The sequence below is a fragment of the Capra hircus genome, chromosome 3, assembly GCF_001704415.2.
Source record: "Capra hircus breed San Clemente chromosome 3, ASM170441v1, whole genome shotgun sequence".
Classification (NCBI taxonomy): Eukaryota; Metazoa; Chordata; class Mammalia; order Artiodactyla; family Bovidae; genus Capra; species Capra hircus.
The window spans coordinates 74,300,204-74,318,940 of record NC_030810.1 but is presented as its reverse complement, the minus strand read 5'-3'; the positions used below and the strand labels follow the sequence as shown (position 1 = coordinate 74,318,940).

The window sequence follows — 18,737 nt, the reverse complement described above, 5'->3', positions numbered from 1 at the left end:
ATATTTCTTTATTGCTTCAAAGCAACATGTGTGTAAAGGAGCCATCAACTTAGTATATATTGAACATGTCATTTATATTATGCCAGGATAGCTATATGTCTGTCTAAAAGATTCAAGTTACAAATTCCCTAAAAATGCTTCCCTCTAACCTTTACTCTCAAATTTCTTTTGTATAGCTGAAGATATGTTTTTATAAGTATGTGTGTGTGTATTCTTTCCATGTATCCTCCCGTCCACTGTGTTCGCCTTTTTCAGTGATTAAAATTTTCGGACTAAGAAGTCACTGCTAAGTATTTTAAAATAGAAATAGGGTTTTGATGCTCAGTTTCTAAATGGCCCTAACTTACTGCCTTGTATTTAAATGTCAGTTATGGAATTTCGAAGTTTCAGCATTGAATGTTCTTGCCTGCGAATGCTAATATCCAGCGGAAGATATTTTTAGGTTTGGGAGCACCAAGTAGTCATTTCCACAAACATTTTGGTGTTGAATGCAAAAGCATTAGTTACACATAAATTCAGTTTCATCTGAAATGAACAAGATGAAAAGAAAACCACTGATTTTATTTTTTTAATTATTTTTATTTTTTTTTTAATTTATTTCTGTTTACTTACTTACTCTTGGCTGTGCTGGGTCTTCACTGATGTGAGGGCTTGTCTCTAGTTGCAGTGAATAAGGGCTGCTCTGTAGCTGTGGTGTGCAGACTTCTCATTGCAGCCCATGGGCTCAGTAGCTGTGGTTCCTAGGCTCTAGCACACAGGCGCAATAGTTCTGGCACACGAGCTTAGTTGCTCCTCGGCATGTGGGATCTTCCTGGATCGAGGATAGAACTCGTGTCTCCTGCATTGGCAGGTGGATTCTTTACCACTGAGCGACCAAAGACACTCAACCCCTGATTTTAATGAAAGCTCTTTGTGCTTCCTTAATGGGAACACCAATAAATACATACTGAGAATACTGGTAAAGATGCTGGTGATGGTGGACAGGATGCCAAATACTCACCACAAAAGACTTGTTTTACCTTTCACTTGTTTAGTTGTTTGTGGGGGTCTGGTTGAAGCAATGCCACATTCTTGTACAAAAGAAACTACTTTTACTTCAGAAAATGCCTTTAAGGGACCATTGGCTTATGAGTGTACATCAGAAATATTAAATTATATCTATATTGTGAGAACATTAATTTACTCCATATTGTGTTAACCCTTGAGAGTCTAAGCAGCCTTATAAAGTGTAATCATGTAAAATATGACCTAAAAAATGATGTCTTCTGTCCATCCCTGCAGCTTTTATTACACTTAGCAAATAATGTATTGGTAATGTTTGGTTAAATAATGTGTAAAAAATCAAATATACACCCTCTAATTACTGAATTCTAGTAAATTCTCTTTAACTTGGTTAAAATTTTCTAACATATGAAAAATTAGACTAGGCTCACTATGTTTCGTCAGATTTGGGAAAATACATGTAAAATGCAATATGGAATCTGTAAGTTCATCAGCACCTTACTTGTTTTGCACTATCTCAAATCACACCAGCTGCTTTATACTTCGTGGAAACATAACAGAGCTGTATGTCTATTTATGCACTGTATGTGATTGTTTTTCTTTTACAAAATCTGCCATTCCTTGTTCTTTCTCAAACAGATGCTTGAGTGTTCCATACAATCTTTTACATGGTACTATATATCGAATTGTAGTATGTATGTATTTTATGCAGGAGTTTGCACTGCTGTACCCACTTGCATAACATTCCTGCATGCAATAATAGCATCAAAGTCCTTAAAATAAGAATATATCCATTTATAAATTAACATACTTTGAAACATAACAATGTTTCTATTTTGCATACTCATATATCTTAAGTAGAGATGAAACTGAATTTTGTCTAGTACAACACTGTAGTGTTATACCATCACACAGTAGTGTTATAAGGCAATATGCTCAAGTGGTCAATATTCTAACCATTGATCACCCTTATTTTCCATAGGCATAGCCATCAGACCTATTGCTTTGAGAGCTGTGACCACCATTGCTCGTGCTTTGCCTGGATTTCCCATTTTGGCCACTGGTGGAATTGACTCAGCTGAAAGTGGTCTTCAGTTTCTCCACAGTGGTGCTTCGGTGCTCCAGGTAATACTTGTGTTTGTCTGTCCCTTCACAAAGTTCCATCTAACAAATAAAGTGTAAATTATGTGACCACAAATATGTTCTTGTAGGGTCTCTTAAGAAAGAATCCTTGTGGGATCAAAATGGGTGGCACTTATTAAGTTTCTATTATGAGTTGAGAACAACCCTGAGGTTCATTTCCTATCATTTCCTATCCTTTTAAGAGCTTATAAACCCTCTATTTTATTTAACATATTTGTGCACCTGTATGTTTCTAAAATAAATGGGATCAGGTACCAAAATGCATACTGTGCTACTGGATAAAAACCAAATACATGAGGAAACCTGGGTAAAAGCAGAATCTTGACTGAAAAATAAAAGAAGCCGAGGGTAAGGCCAATACAAAATCTCTGCTGTATGGTACTGTAAGGATTGACCAAAGTGACTCTGAACTTCCTGGTAGCTAAAGCAAGGAAATCACAGTTTTTCAAAATATAAAAATAAATTGGTTATTTACCTTCTTGTGTATAAAGCTGAGGGAGATTCTTTCATTGTTTTCATAAAAGGATACTTTGAGATGTAGTGCATCATACTGTTATTAACCCTCTACAAATAACTTAGAAATCACTTTATTTTTTACTAATTATATACTTGCTTTTTACATTATAATCTTGTTCAGTGTAGATGCAATACAGTGCCCCCGCATTTTATAGTATAAGCATTACTCTCAGGGGCTAGATATGCAGGTTTCAGTGATGTGATGTGAACCAGAGGTAAAATTTTTCACATGGCAAGTAGGCTGTGACTTCTGTGGTCATATTCCTTTAATATGGCTTCTTACTACCTAGCATTGATGGTAATTGGGGAGCAGAGTGTTTAGCATCTCTTATACTCTTTGGCAAGAATGTGAAGTGTAAAATAATATGTTGCCAAATTGACAATTGGAGTTAACATCCCATTATGAAATATAAAGTGAAAACAACAAATATCAAAATGTTAATGGAGTCAGACTTCTGCTTCCAAGAAGATGGAGTAGATATAATTTTTCCTATGCTTCTGAATTTATATATAAAACTAACAAAGAGACTCTGAAATGTGAGGAGAAGGCAGTCTGGCTAGGAATCTCAGGACCCAGGGCACAACAGAGTGGAGAGTTTCCTGGGTTTTCTTTTTGCCTCATATAGCCAGACTTGGATCCAAAGAAGCCAGCAACAGGAAAACAACAGGGGTAGACCCTCCCCACACCAAAAAACAAAAAAGTATATATATACCCTTTGTAGCTAGAGAACCAAGAAAGGGCAGCCTAGCAGACAGAAAACTTTTAGACCATGACTGCTCTACTCCAGCCACATGCTGCAGCTAAAACCTGCAGTGCCAAACCTGTCCACACAAAGTACAAGCATGAGTCTTATACTTCCAGTCTCAGGAGGCTGTAACAAGACACTAGCATTGCCCGTGGGCAGTAATGATCCCCCCACATGTTGGAGGCATGGACTTCCACCACACTGACAGTGATGAGGTATCCCTTCTCCTCCCCTTTGGGACACTGTCAGAGGAAGACTAATGAGAAATCAGGACTTTTATCACCACCCAGTGGTAACAAGGCCACTCTGTCCCTCCCACCACAGTCCTCTGGTGCCAGCGGAGGCCTAGTGGGAAGCCAGATCTCCTATCCTATCCTGGCAGTAACATGGAGAATGTCCTTCAGAGTCAATGGAGGTCAAATAGGGTACCTGGGCAGTAAGGAGGCAGCAACCTCCCCCTCCCCTGCCAGAATGGTATTCAGAAAAGACCAGCTAAAACTGTTCTAAATAAGATGAAGAATCACTTAACATAGTACTCAAAATGTCAGTGTTTCAATTGAAAATCACTCACCATACCAAGACTCAGGAAGATCTCAAGGTGAATGGTAAAAGACAATTAATAGATGCCAATACCAAGCTAACAGAGATTTAGAGTGATCTGATGAAGATTTTGAAATCAGTCATCATAAAATTTCTCTAACATGGCGATTACAAATATGCCTGAAACAAATGGAAAATATGAAAGGTTTCAAAAAATAGAGGATATAAAGTACTTCAGTACTGAAAAAATGAAAACTTCAGTACTGAAAAATACAACAGCAAATACAAAAGTCAGTTGACAGCCTCAACAGCAGAATGGGGAGGACAGAGAAATTATCAGTGAAATGGAAGATAGAGAAGTAGAAATTAAGCCATCTGAAAAAGAGAGAGAAAAAAGACTGAAAGGGAAAAAACGGACAGAGTATCAAAGAACTGCGGGAGTACAGCAGAAGATCTAATATTCGTGTTATCAGAATGCCAGAGGAGAGATCAAGAAAAGAGGGGATGAAAAGGAAATAACATCTGAAAACTTCTCAATTTTTGCAAGAGACATAAACTTACAAGATTCAAGAAGTTGAATGAATCCCAAATTTGAGAGGCATAAAGAAATCTATACCAAAACATATCATCATCACACTTCTGAAAACTAAAGACAAACAACCCCTTGAAAACAACAAAACCATGACATTTTACTTATAAGGAACAAAAAATTCTAATGACAATAGATTTCTCATCAGAAACCATGAAATCCAGAAAGTGGAACAAAAGTTTTCAGTTGTTGAAAGAAAAGATCAACCCAGAATCTTATTTCCTTCAAGAAAGAAAGATAAAACAAAACATTCTTAACTCAAGAAATACCAAGAATTTATTTCCAGGAAGCATAACTAAATGAATGACGGAAGAAGTTCCTTAAGAAAAGAAAAAAAAAATTTTTTTAAAGTTTGCTAAATTTCACTACACTTTGTTATACTCTTTTTTTTTCTTTTTTTAAATGTATTTATTTATTTTTAATATAAATTTATTTATTTTAATTGGAGGTTAATTACTTTATAATATTGTATTGGTTTTGCCATACATCAACATGTAAAAAAAAAGAAAAAGAAAAATTATGAAAGAAGGTACTTTGGGGCATCAGGAAGGAAGAAAGAATACAGAGTAGATATACAGATATGTAAATACAATGCAGATATGTGAATATAGAAAGTGCTATGTGTCCTCATAAAAACATGTGGTGAAAGAATCACTCAAATTGCAGTTTCTGCTTAGGCTCATCTGAGATTGAAAAGCAAATAATCATTCAAACTTCCTGAAGAAAATGAAGCCTATTGTATAGTATTTATGAATGCAGACAGGAACTACAGGAACCAATGGGGCAGTTCTCTACCCAGAGAGGGCAGAGACCTTTGCCACCTCTCTTCTGTGAGCCATGTGATTTTTCCCAAAAGGAATCTATAGTTCTGTCTGTTCCTCTTTAAGACTTATTCCTCACTTCTGCCTCCTCTGAACTGCCTAGCACATGCTCATCATGGGCCATTCTACATAGTGATCCTTCAGTTCCACCTTTTACATGAAATACCTTACCAGCTGAGTATCTATCTCTTGGCTTAGATTTTCAAAAGAGGAAATCCGCTTGGCTTAATGTATCTTTTCATGCCAAGCATCATCATAAAACACTAGTCACCTGATGTATTGGCTGGTGTATAGAAATACAGTAAAATTTGTTGAATTAATTTTTTAAGTGCGTGTGCTTGAGTTGTGATTTTTTTTTACCAGATTGTGAAGAGGGGATGAGAGGGTCAACATGGTATTAAAAAATGGCCGCCAAAGTGCTCCTTCAGCTTAGGCTTGGAGACTTTCCAGCTAGGTAAAATATTGACTCCCAGTTGATGTTAGAAATGTAAATTTACACACACAGTTTTTTACTGGTGTGAAATTGCAGGTTATGTTATCAATTATGTGTCATTATGGACATCACCAGATGGTTGACACCAAAATCAGATTGATTATATTCTTTGCAGCCAAGATGGAGAAGCTCTATACAGGCAGCAAAAACAAGACCGGGAGATGACTGTGGCTCAGATCATGAACTCCTTATTGGCAAGTTCAGACTTAAATTGAAGAAAGTAGGGAAAACCACTAGACCATTCAGGTAGGACCTAAGTCAAATCCCAATGACTATACAGTGGAAGTGAGAAATAGATTAAGGGACTAGATCTGATAGACAGAGTGCCTGGTGAAGTATGGATGGAAGTTCATAACATAATACAGGAGACAGGGAACAAGACCATCCCCCAAAAAACAAATGCAAAAAAGCAAAATGGCTGTCTGAGAAGACCTTACAAATAGCTGTGAAAAGAAGAGAAGCAAAAAGCAAAGGAGAAAAGATATACCCATTTGAATGCAGAGTTCCAAAGAATAGCAAGGAGAGATAAGAAAGCCTTCCTCAGTGCTCAGTGCAAAGAAATAGAGGAAAACAATAGAATAGGAAAGACTAGAGATCTCTTCAAGAAAATTAGTGAAACCAAGGGAACATTTCATTCAAATATAGACTCAATAAAGGACAGAAATGGTATGGACCTAACAGAAGCAGAAGATATTAAGAAGAGGTGGCAAGAACACACAGAAGAACTGTTCAAAAAAGATCTTCATGACCCAGATAATCACTATGATGTGATCACTCACCTAGAGCCAGACATCCTGGAATGTGAAGTCAAGTGGGCCAAAGCTAGTGGTGGTGATGGAATTCCAGTTGACCTATTTCAAATCTTAAAAGATGATGCTGTGAAAGTGCTGCACTCAATATGCCAGCTAATTTGGAAAACTTAGCAGTGGCCACAGGACTGAAAAAGGTCAGTTTCCATTCCAATCCCTAAGATAGGCAATGCCAAAGAATGCTCAAGCTACTGCATAATTGCACTCATCTCACACACTAGCAAAGTAATGCTCAAAATTACTTATATAGTACGCTGCTATACCTTCTAGATATTATGTTGTCTTTCGATCTGAATTATCTAGTGTGGTGTGTATTAAAAACCCACTGCTCACACACTAGTAAAGTAATGCTTAAAATTCTCCAAGCCAGGCTCCAGCAATCGTGAACTGTGACCTTCCAAATGTTCAAGCTGGTTTTAGATAAAGCAAAGGAACCAGAGATCAAATTGCCAACATCTGCTGGATCATCAAAAGAGCAAGAGAGTTCCAGAAAAACATCTATTTCTGCTTTATTGACTATGCCAAAGCCTTTGACTGTGTGGATCACAACAAACTGTGGAAAATTCTGAAAGAGATGGGAATACCAGACCACGTGACCTGCCTCTTGAGAAACCCATATGCAGGTCAGGAAGCAACAGTTAGAACTGGACATGGAACAACAGACTGGTTCCAAATAGGAAAAGGAGTATGACAAGGCTGTATATTGTCACCCTGCTTATTTAACTTATATGCAGAGTACATCATGAGAAACGCTGGACTGAAAGAAACACAAGCTGGAATCAAGATTGCCGGGAGAAATACCAATAACCTCAGATATGCAGATGACACCACCCTTATGGCAGAAAATGAAGGAGAACTAAAGAGCCTCTTGATGAAAGTGAAAGAGGAGAGCAAAAAAGTTGGCTTAAAGTTCAACATTCAGAAGACTAAGGTCATGGCATCTTGTCACATCACTTCATGGCAAATAGATGGAGAAACAGTGAAAGCAGTGGCAGACTTTAGTTTTGGGGGCTCCAAAATCACTGCAGATGGTGTCTGCAGCCATGAAATTAAAAGATGTTTACTTCTTGGAAGGAAAGTTATGACCAACCTAGGTAGCATACTAAAAAGCAGAGACATTACTTTGCCAATGAGGTCCATCTAGTCAAGGCTATGGTGTTTCCAGTGGTCATATATGGATGTGAGAGTTGGACTATAAAGAAAGCTGAGCACTGAAGAATTGATGCTTTTGAACTGTGGTGTTGTAGAAGACTCTTGAAAGACCCTTGGACTGCAAGGAGATCCAACCAGTCCATCCTAAAAGAAATCAGTCCTGAATATTCATTGGAAGGACTGATGCTGAAGCTGAAACTCCAACACTTTGGCCACCTGATGCAAAGACCTGACTCATTTGAAAAGACCTTGTTATTGGGAAAGATTGAAAGCGAGAGGAGAAGGGGATGACAGAGGATGAGCTAGTTAGATGGCATCACCAACTCAATGGACATGAGTTTGAGTAAGCTCCAGGAGTTGGTGATGGACAGGGAGGCCTGGAGTGCTGCAGTCCATGAGTCGCAAATAATCAGGCATGACTGAGCGACTGAACTGAACTAATGTGTCATTAGTTTTAGTCACGTTTTTATTCAGCCAGAAAATATTTTAAACCAATTTTACCTAAAGTGAAAGTGAAAAGGGAAAGTGAAATCGCTCAGTCGTGTCCGACTCTTTGCGACCCCATGGACTGTAGCCTATTAGGTTCCTCCATCCGTGGGATTCTCCAGGCAAGAGTACTAGAGTGAGTTGCCATTTCCTTCTCCAGGAGATCTTCCCAACCCAGGGATCGAACCCAGGTTTCCCACATTGCAGGCAGACGCTTTACCATCTGAGCCACCAGGGAAGAAAAACAGTATTAAGATATATTTAGGACAGTTATGAGTGGGAAAATCCTTGAATTTACAATTTTGACCTGGCATTTGAATAGGGTGGAAAATGTATAATATTTCTATATCTCTTCCATTGTAGCTAAATTTTACCCTGTTCTACTTCTTAGACCTGGGTTAATCTAATCTTTCATTTGCTATGGTTCTGGGCTGCTGAATATTATTAGAGAAATTCAGGTAACTCTGTCAATTGAATTTTCTCCAAATTCACAATGCTTAATGTCAGCTGGGCCTTGGGTGATTGTAAGCATCAGTTTTTATTCATCTTAAAAAAAATTGCCATTAAATTCCCTCTGGCAATTTTTTGTACACTTCAAGGCCCTAAATCCCTCCATCATCACCCTCCCATTTTCTGTTGCCATTTCTTCCCTGGATCTTACTGCCTATATCATCCTCTTCTCTGGTTCTGTGATATTTCCTTTGAAAAGATCATCCACTTATATATCTTAAGGTGAACTACTATGAAATCTATTTTTCTAACTATTTCTACTCAAATGTAAAATGTGTACTGACAAGACACATTTTTTACAAGACACCATGATACAAATGACGTGTATTTAAATAGCATGATGGTGCTGATACATTGGCGTATAGAAAGAGAAGTAATAGGTACAGAATTGTGATTAAACTAAATTTAATGTTTAAACATTTGATTCTAATATTCTTGATACACATGTATAAACTACATAGATAGGTGAATTCACTGCTGGAATAAAGAATTAATTATACTCAAAGTTGCAATTTCAAATTCAGTTTTAAATGCATTCAATAACCATGACCTTCTAGGTGACTTTAGAAAAAGTAATGACATTTCAAAAATAAAAAATTAAAATTTTTTCCCTTGGTTTGATAAGTGTGACAGAACATGCATTTCTTGTTAATCAGTACATATCACAGAGAATCATTCATTTATTTATTCAATAAACATTTATTGAGAATTTACATGCCTGCATTCCTATTCTAGGAATTTGGAATACGTACTTCTGTGAGTAGAACAAGCAAAAGTTCATTGCCTCATGTCGCTTACATTCTAGTGAGGACAAAGATATGATAAATATGGAACATAAGTATATTATCTGATATGTAAGATGATACATGATGTGAAAAAAGAGGCTTCACTGCAAAGGAAACATTTGTATAAACAACTGAAGGTGGGGAGTCAGGAAAATTTTTATTGAATAAAAATATTTAGGTTGTAACATCACTTGCTTAAATTTTTGCCAATTGAGAGTTTAACTGAAATATTAAAAAATCACAAAATATTTTAGACCACCTTGCAGTTTATATAAATGGAAATTGTCTTTTAGGGTTTCAGAATTCATTGTAATAGGCAATTTTTTGCTTTTCAAAGTCTTTTACCATTTTTAAGAATGTGTCATTGGTGAAAAGCCTGCCTGCAATGCAGAAGACCTGGGTCAGGAAGATGCTCTGGAGAAGGAGGGCATGGCAACCAACTCCAGTATTCTTGCCTGGAGAATTCCATGAACAGAGGAGCCTTGCGGGCTACAGTCCATGGGGTCGCAAGAAATTGGACACGACTGAGTGACTTTCACTTTCACCATTTCTCATTGGCACTGTTTATTTCTGTTATCTTATTCTGCAACATGCTTTGACAAATATTTTAACATTTTAGTGGTAAAATATCCAGTTTATTGTTGTTCAGTTGCTAAGTCATGTCTGACTGTTTGTGACCCTATGGATAACCCTACTTTAAAAATGCTTCAGTTAATGTTGAATAGAAAAACTAAGCAGTTAGCTGGAGAGTAATTTCAATATTCCAGAGCATTTCCCTGAAACAATTTTGGAGTAAAAATGACTATTACAACAGAACAAGATGCAACACATTGGCCAAGAAATAAGGCTCAAAACTGATTATGGGTCTGTTTTCTTGGGTAACTGCTCGTATTAGTCAGTCAAGTCAACTAACTTAATTCATTTGTGAACCCCAGTGTCTTGAAATTTTATTTTTCATGTTTTTTGATAGGCTTTCATTAGTTTTAATATGCAAGTTAGATCTATAAAAATTCTAAATGAATATTATTAGTAAATTTCAGATACTGAGTGCTGAAATTTATAAATATCCCTTTGCTAAATTACATTTTCAAACTCTTCATAAACTCTTTCAGTCTTAAATCTTTCAAAGGGCTACTGTGAAAAAAAGAAGTTTGCTTCTGGAGGTTCATGAGTTATTTAGAAAAGGGATAGTAAATAAACAATTTGAATAATTTCCCTTTAAAATAGTTTGAAATGATTATGTTAATAAATTAACCCTGGCTTTTTTTTCTTTTTTTTTTTTACTTTTAGTTTAAATCATTTGTCCCAGATTTAGCCTTCAGAATTCTATATCCCCTTCATCTGACTTAAGTGTTAGTCTAAAATTTCTGTTAATAAAAAGCTACTTAGGAATTTCTATTACAACCAAAACCCCGACTGAGTCAGTTGTTTTTAGTGATAAGTTTCATCACAAAATGTTCACTCTCCTTTATTGTATATATATAGAGGATATAAGTACTATACTACCTTTTTTTCCCACTGAATTACTTTGATTTTCTATAATTTAATTTAATGATACTGCCATTACAATTCAATCTTCTAAGGACTTTGATTCAGGACATCAGAAATTATAGGAAGCCATCAGTTCATTCATGTATAATTATGACCTGTGCCTTCACTGAGATTGTATGGGTATTTTTTTAAAACCCATTTCTTTTGTGTGGGTTTGTCACTGAAATTAATAGAAAATCCTGAAATACAACAGAAACAGAGAGTGTAGTGGGCATTTGCTGTGAGTCATGGTCAAATGACAGACACTCACTAGAGTTATATAACCAAATCAATTTTTAACAATAATCAGCTACTCTGATGAAGCTAGTTCCAGCTAAATGGAATTTTTTAATGTGATCAAGAGATGTATTATTTTATTGAAACTAGAGAAAAAGGAGTAATTGAAGCAGCATGATGACACTATCTCCACGTGAATGCAGATGCGTAGCGGACATTCTCTCTTGGTCATAATGCACAGGAAGGCTTCAGTGCTTCAACCATTTAAGTTGGGGGTTTTGGATGGTAAAAATTTTGCCTACTGTATTCTAAATTCTTGTTGGGTAAGTGGAAAATATATTTTTCAATTATTTTGTATTTTTTATTTCATCATCATTCTCTTTGAAGTCAGGCTATATGATACCTGAAGGTAGTGTAGAATAGTTGATACCATTCAAAGTTATTTTAAATGGCATCAGAACTATTTCACACAGCTAGTTAAAATACACATATTAATAGTTTTCTTTCCACTGTGCAATTTCTTGTTTCCTAGCTTTAATGAGTGTTTCATTTACAATGTTAAGAACAATATGCAAGTAGTTATTTAAAAATAAAAGAAACCCTGTATTCTTAGGATACTATATAAGGAAAATATGCTCTTAGTATCCATTCAATAAAACTCAAATTACTGTCAATTATTATATTATCTTTAAATTACTTTAATAAATGGTTTATTTAATGGAACAGGTTGTAGTTTTTGAAAAGTATCTTGATTCCAGGGCAGCAATGTTTTTTATAAGCAAATAGAGGAAACTAAATGGAAGCCTGCTAGGCTTTTGAATTATTATACACTCACCACTTGATAGATTAATATCTACATTCAAAAGAAATTAATTGAAATTAAATCTAATCTTTTTGAATGATAGTATTACTATAAGTAAAAGTAACTATATCACACAATGACTATTTTATGTGAGAAAATAACCATGAATTAGCTAAGATGTTTGCAGATATAGCTATATGAAATTTCTGGTCTTGTGTGAAGTTCTTTGACTAAATTTTTTCCTGACTCTGGCCAGATCCTTTATGTTGTTTGTTCCTTTTAGCTTTGTGTGCAGAGCTATGGTTAACTACTAGTTTTACTTCTTTATCAGAGAATCTTCATATGTTTGACAAAATATTTTAAACTACTATTTACCTTTTTATTCTTCAGTTAAAAAAAATCCCAGTATTTTAGATATTCTTTTTCTCATATTATTGTTCAAACATTGTGTTTTCTATGTTGGTTTTCTCCGAATCTTTCCATTTTATGAATTTATTATTTGAAATGAATTGTGATTGAATGTAACTAATTTTTAAGTAATCATTTCATAACTTATCCACTCAAATGACTATTTAAAATAGTCACTTGGGAGCTAAGGTATTTTCAGTTCCATCAGTAACTACTCTTTATACTTTGAGAATGAATCTCATTTCCTATAAACAAAGCTAAGGAGATCCAAGTTGAGTGAACAAAGTTGGTTGTTGAACTGAGTTACATATACAAAATCACGAGTCTCTTTTTCTCTCAGTCCATAAACTGACTTTAATGAACAAGTCCAAAAGGGTGTAACAAAATTATTCTGAGGAGTGCCAACATCCACCAAAGTGATTATTTTGAAGAACCCAACCTAATTTAGATGTGCATAATTGTGTATTTGTTTAAAAATCCACCTTAATATTTTAGAAACTCATTTTGGTACTAAGTTAGGGTTCGGAATCCAGACTGAATAGAGAGTTAGAAAGCATTGCTGCTGCTGCTTAGTAATCACAACTATGTCTCCCATTTAGAAATTTTAAAAATCAGTGATAAATTTAAGGTGTTTGAGAAGTTGTAAAGGAAATTTCAGAGTCTCTCTCCGGTTCAAGCAACTGCTAATTCACAATTCAGAAAGCAGGCTAAGGCCAGATGACCTATGTCTAAACTAGGAGCATGATCAAATTCAGCATTGAGATGCAAGATTATAATCAGTTCCACTAAGTAGAATAATTTTTATCAATTGAATTGGACACGAACATGAGAAAATCTGGATTTTGTCGGAAGTATTCTGTGCAGATATCTATAAATATTTACTGGATTTTGGCATCTTCCTCTTGCACTTACACTCCTTAAAAAAATGTATCTGATAGAAACTGTTTACTTATATGTTAAAAGTTTGCTCAAGGAATGGAATTCACATCATCAATACTCCCACGTAAAATGCTTTTAGGGGAAACTTTTGAATATTTTATTGTAGACTGTTCAATGAATTGTAATTTCAGATAGAAGACCAAATGGATTTTGGTTTTATCTAAGTTTTTAAAAAATCATTCAAAAGCTTGCCTTTCTAAAAATATGTATCTTTGCATCATATATGTGTTTTATGGCATAAAAGTTACAGTTCAATAGATTTTGAAACAGCTTTTAAGGCAGAGACATGAAGTTTTACAGATTCTAATTACAAGTGAGAAGTCATCTCACTGTGGGAAATTAAAAATGGATACAGTTAGAGAAAATTCCAGTTGAAAGAGTGCATTATGGAAAAAGCAATAAAAGCACAAAAAATAGGAAAGTAAAATCACTTCTCAGTAGTTCTTCTATGATTCAACTATAGATCAATAGTGTGTAGTTAATGCATTACCAGGAGAGCATTAATTTACAATTACGGCAGGTGATCTGATCCTCTGTGTTCTGTCCATTGACACAGATGACCTTTTGTTAAAAGAGATTCTATGGTCATTATTTTAAATAGAGCAAAACGCAAGTATTCTGTAGGTGAAAGTAGGTCACTTTGAGTCGTAAGTATCTTACACACCACAAAGTGGGAATCTTTGTAGTACAGCCCAAGTAGTCTCATAAGGGAGAAGAATGAGCCTGGGCATATCTGTTTGTGTGTAGAATGGATATAATATGCACTGGATGATGGTGAGCAAAAATGATCCAAGGAGAATCTACAAAGTAAGCATAAAATAAAATAGACCTATAATAAACCTCTACACAGGAAGATATGAGAAACTTTGGTGCAACTAAATGTGTGTTTAGCGATGCTTCACTCTTCCCTGGTGGCTCAGATGGTAAAGCGTCTGCCTACAACGTGGGAGATCTGGGTTGGGAAGATCTCTTGGAGAAGGAAATGGCAACCCACTCCAGTACTCTTGCCTGGAAAATCCTGTGGACAGAGGAGCCTGGTAGGCTACTGTCCACTGGGTCACAAAGAGTCGGACGCAACTGAGTGACTTCACTCACTCACTCACTCACTCACTCATTTTGAACATGTGAGCTAGATAGCCCAGGAGGTAGAGTCTGATGCCCCAACAACCACATTCTTGAAAGGAAGTGGATCTCAGCTGTTCAGAGACCTTATTCTAACCATAAACATGTGTCAGGGGCCCAAGGGTCTTGTCCAGAGTCTGCTACACAGGCAATGATATCAGCCTCAGAATTGCCAGCTAGGCATGGGAGACCTTAGAAACTGCACCTTGCTGATAGATGTTTCAACACTAATGAAAATGCATACATTCTGCAGAGTGAAATCCTAGCTTTGCTGCTCACTAGCTGTGTGACCTTGCCTTTATTAGGTTTATGAACTTTTTACACTTCAGTTTTGTTGTCTATGAAGTGGGAATAATAGCAATACCTACTTGGTAAGATGGAGGTGAAGAGTAAACACTGTCAAATGTAAAGCATTTGTAATAGTACCTGCAACAAAGTACCCCACAAATGTTAGGCTTAAATGATCCTCATCATCATGCCCCCACTAGCATTTGTATGCACTGACAAAGAATTTTAAAACAAAGTTGACAGCCCTTTATTCCAGCATGTAGGCTTGCCCACTGGCTCAGCATTAAAAAAAAGAAAAACTCCTCCTATAAGTGCAGGTGATGCAAGTTTGAATCCCTGGGTTGAGAAGATTCCCTGGAGAAGGAAATGGCAACCCACTTCAGTATTCTTGCCTGGGAAATTCCATGGACAGAGGAGCCTGTGGGCTACAGTTCATGGGGTCACAAAAGAGTTGGACGCAACTTAGCAACTAAACAACAGCAACAACAATTCTTGCAGGTAGCTAATCTTAGTTCAGTCTAAGGGAAAGATCAAGTGCTGATGTTTTGTTGGAAGGTAAAATCTAGGATAGCAAGAGTAAAAGAAAATAGAAATGAGAAAGAAGATGCCATTTGAATACAAAGTAATGCGTTACTGAGTTGGCCACTGCTTCACAAGATGCAAAGACAAGCAAAGAGCAGTTGGCAATGTGGATTGCCTTCAGACACTCTCGATAAAAACCAGTGCCTTGAAGGAATTCCCTGGTGGTCCAGTGGTTAGGACTCAGCTGTTTCACTGAGGTGGCCCAGATTCAGTCCCTCACCATAGAAATGAGATCCTGCAAGCTGGTAGCACAGAAGGAAAATTAAAAAAAAAAGAAGAAGAAGAAGAAGAATGAAAAAAACAAATTAAAAAAACCCATGCCTTGGGACTTGGGACAATCTATTTCAGTGAAAATGAAGAAGAAATTTATCTCCCATTTCCTTCAGCCTTCTGTTACCCATTGGTTAAAGTTCATCCTTCCAGAGAGTTAACTTTCCCATCCTTCTGGGTTTTATCACCCTGCAAAAGCAAACTCCTATGAGCTGTACTGTGGCCCATTGTGGCATTTCATCCAGGATTCTAATCTCTTCTGCACATCTGGTTATCAAGCCTCTATATTCACAGTGACAGATAATTTATTACATTACAAGGTATCCAGTTAAAACTATAAGCAAGTTCTGCCTCATCTTTCCATGCCTTATACCTGCTTCCATGTATCTTTCATCCACTGGCCTTACTTCTTTTCAGACAGAATATATTCATGTTATTTTTCTAAAAGCATAGGATTTCAGAAAAAAGAAAACTCCTGTGAACAGTAATAGTGAAATATCATATTCATACTGTTCATATCTTTGCTTTATAAATGTAAGTGGTATTGTCAGTCAGTAAGTGAATTTTTAGCATAAGATCACTTATAAATGATGACTTCACTAGATCACTTCACTCCCACAATGAGACACAGAAAGCTAAGAAATTGTGTGATCTCAAGTAAAACTGGCTTGCTGTGAGAGAATTAAATGGTACCCCAAGACTCCCTATAACTTGGGGAAATTAGTACAGCAGTGACCTAAGCATGCAGAAGTGATCCCACTTCTATTAATAGCTGGAAACGCAGGAGAAGTGCTCTGAAATGCTCTCAGTAATATTTTAAAACTGAGTAACTTGCATTCAAAACATAATCTAAAGGGACTTCCCTATTGAGCCAGTGGTTAAACTCTGCTTCCAATGCAAAGAATGCAGGTTCGATCCCTGGTCAGAGAACTAAGATCACACACGCCGCACAGTGTGGCCAAAGGGGAAAAAATTTATTGAAAAAATGAAATAGATCTGAAGAGCACATGGGACTTCTGTCTGTCTAGAAAAGTATCTAAAATAGGTATTGTAGTGATTCAAGAAGGGGGACTCTCATCCTTGCTTCTTTCTCCATTCAGTTTTTGGGTGAAGCAGCAATGATTCATTAATCATCCAAACAGTCAAAGGAAAAGGGGAACAAAGAAACAAATACGCAGATAAAGAAAAGGGAGGAATAAGGTCAGTTCAGTTCAGTTCAGTTCAGTTCAGTCGCTCAGTTGTGTCCGACTCTGTGATCCCATGAATCACAGCACACCAGGCCTCCCTGTCCATCACCAACTCCCAGAGTCCACCCAAACCCATGTCCATTGAGTTGGTGATGCCATCCAACCATCTCATCCTCTGTCGTGCCCTTCTCCTCCTGCCCCCAATCCTCCCAGCATCAAAAGTCTTTTCCAGTGAGTCAACTCTTCACATGAGGTGGCCAAAGTACTGGAGTTTCAGCTTTAGCATCAGTCCTTCCAAAGAAATACCAAGACTGATCTCCTTTAGAATGGACTGGTTGGATCTCCCTGCAGTCCAAGGGACTCTCAAGAGTCTTCTCCAACACCACAGTTCAAACGCATCAATTCTTTGGCGCTCAGCCTTCTTCACAGTCCAACTCTCACATCCACACATGACCACTGGGAAAACCATAGCCTTGACTAGACGGACCTTTGTTGGCAAAGTAATGTCTCTGCTTTTTAATATGCTATCTAGGTTGGTCATAACTTTCCTTCCAAGGAGTAAGCGTCTTTTAATTTCATGGCTGCAGTCACCATCTGCAGTGATTTTGGAGCCCCCCAAAATAAAGTCTGACACTGTTTCCACTATTTCCCCATCTATTTCCCATGAAGTGATGGGACCGGATGCCATGATCTTCATTTTCTGAATGTTGAGCTTTAAGCCAACTTTTTCACTCTCCTCTTTCACTTTCATTAAGAGGCTTTTTAGTTCCTCTTCACTTTCTGCCATAAGGATGGTGTCATCTGCATATCTGGAGGTTATTGATTTTTCTCCTGGCAATCTTGATTCCAGCTTGTGTTTCTTCCAGTCCAGTGTTTCTCATGATGTACTCTGCATAGAAGTTAAATAAGCAGGGTGACAATATACAGCCTTGACGTACTCCTTTTCCTATTTGGAACCAGTCTGTTGTTCCATGTCCAGTTCTAACTGTTGCTTCCTGACCTGCATACAGATTTCTCAAGAGGCATGTCAGGTGGTCTAGTATTCCCATCTCTCTCAGTATTTTCCACAGTTTATTGTGATCCACACAATTAAAGGCTTTGGCATAGTCAATAAAGCAGAAATAGGTGTTTTTCTGGAACTCTCTTGTTTTTTCCATGATCCAGCGGATGTTGGCAATTTGATCTCTGGTGCCTCTGCCTATTCTAAAACCAGCTTGAACATCAGGAAGTTCACGGTTCACGTATTGCTGAAGCCTGGCTTGGAGAATTTTGAGCGTTACTTTACTAGCATGTGAGATGAGTGCAAATGTGCGGTAGTTTGAGCATTCTTTGGCATTGCCTTTCTTTGGGATTGGAATGAAAACTGACTTTTTCCAGTCCTGTGGCCACTGCTGAGTTTTCCCAATTTGCTGGCATATTGAGTGCAGCAGTTTCACAGCATATCTTTCAGGATTTGAAACAGCTCAACTGGAATTCCATCACCTCCACTAGTTTTGTTTGTAGTGATGCTTTCTAAGGCCCACTTGACTTCACATTCCAGGATGTCTGGCTCTTGGTGAGTGATCACACCATTGTGATTATCCGGTTGTGAAGATCTTTTTTGTACAGTTCTTCTGTGAATTCTTGCTACCTCTTCTTAATATCTTCTGCTTCTGTTAGGTCCATAGCATTTCTGTCCTTTATCGAGCCCATCTTTGGATGAAATGTTCCCTTGGTATCTCTGATTTTCTTGAAGAGATCTCTAGACTTTCCCATTCTGTTGTTTTCCTCTATTTTTTTT

At 36.9% G+C, this 18,737-nt stretch overlaps 1 protein-coding gene across 1 annotated transcript in view; it reads left to right on the top strand.

The window, feature by feature from the left end:
• Positions 1 to 18,737, top strand: part of DPYD (dihydropyrimidine dehydrogenase) — a 926,917-nt gene that overhangs the window by 748,724 nt on the left and 159,456 nt on the right. Inside the window, exon 19 of the mRNA XM_005678060.3 lies at positions 1,985 to 2,127. Within this exon, the coding sequence (XP_005678117.1) occupies positions 1,985 to 2,127 (143 nt within the window). The remainder of the gene's footprint in view (positions 1 to 1,984; positions 2,128 to 18,737) is intronic.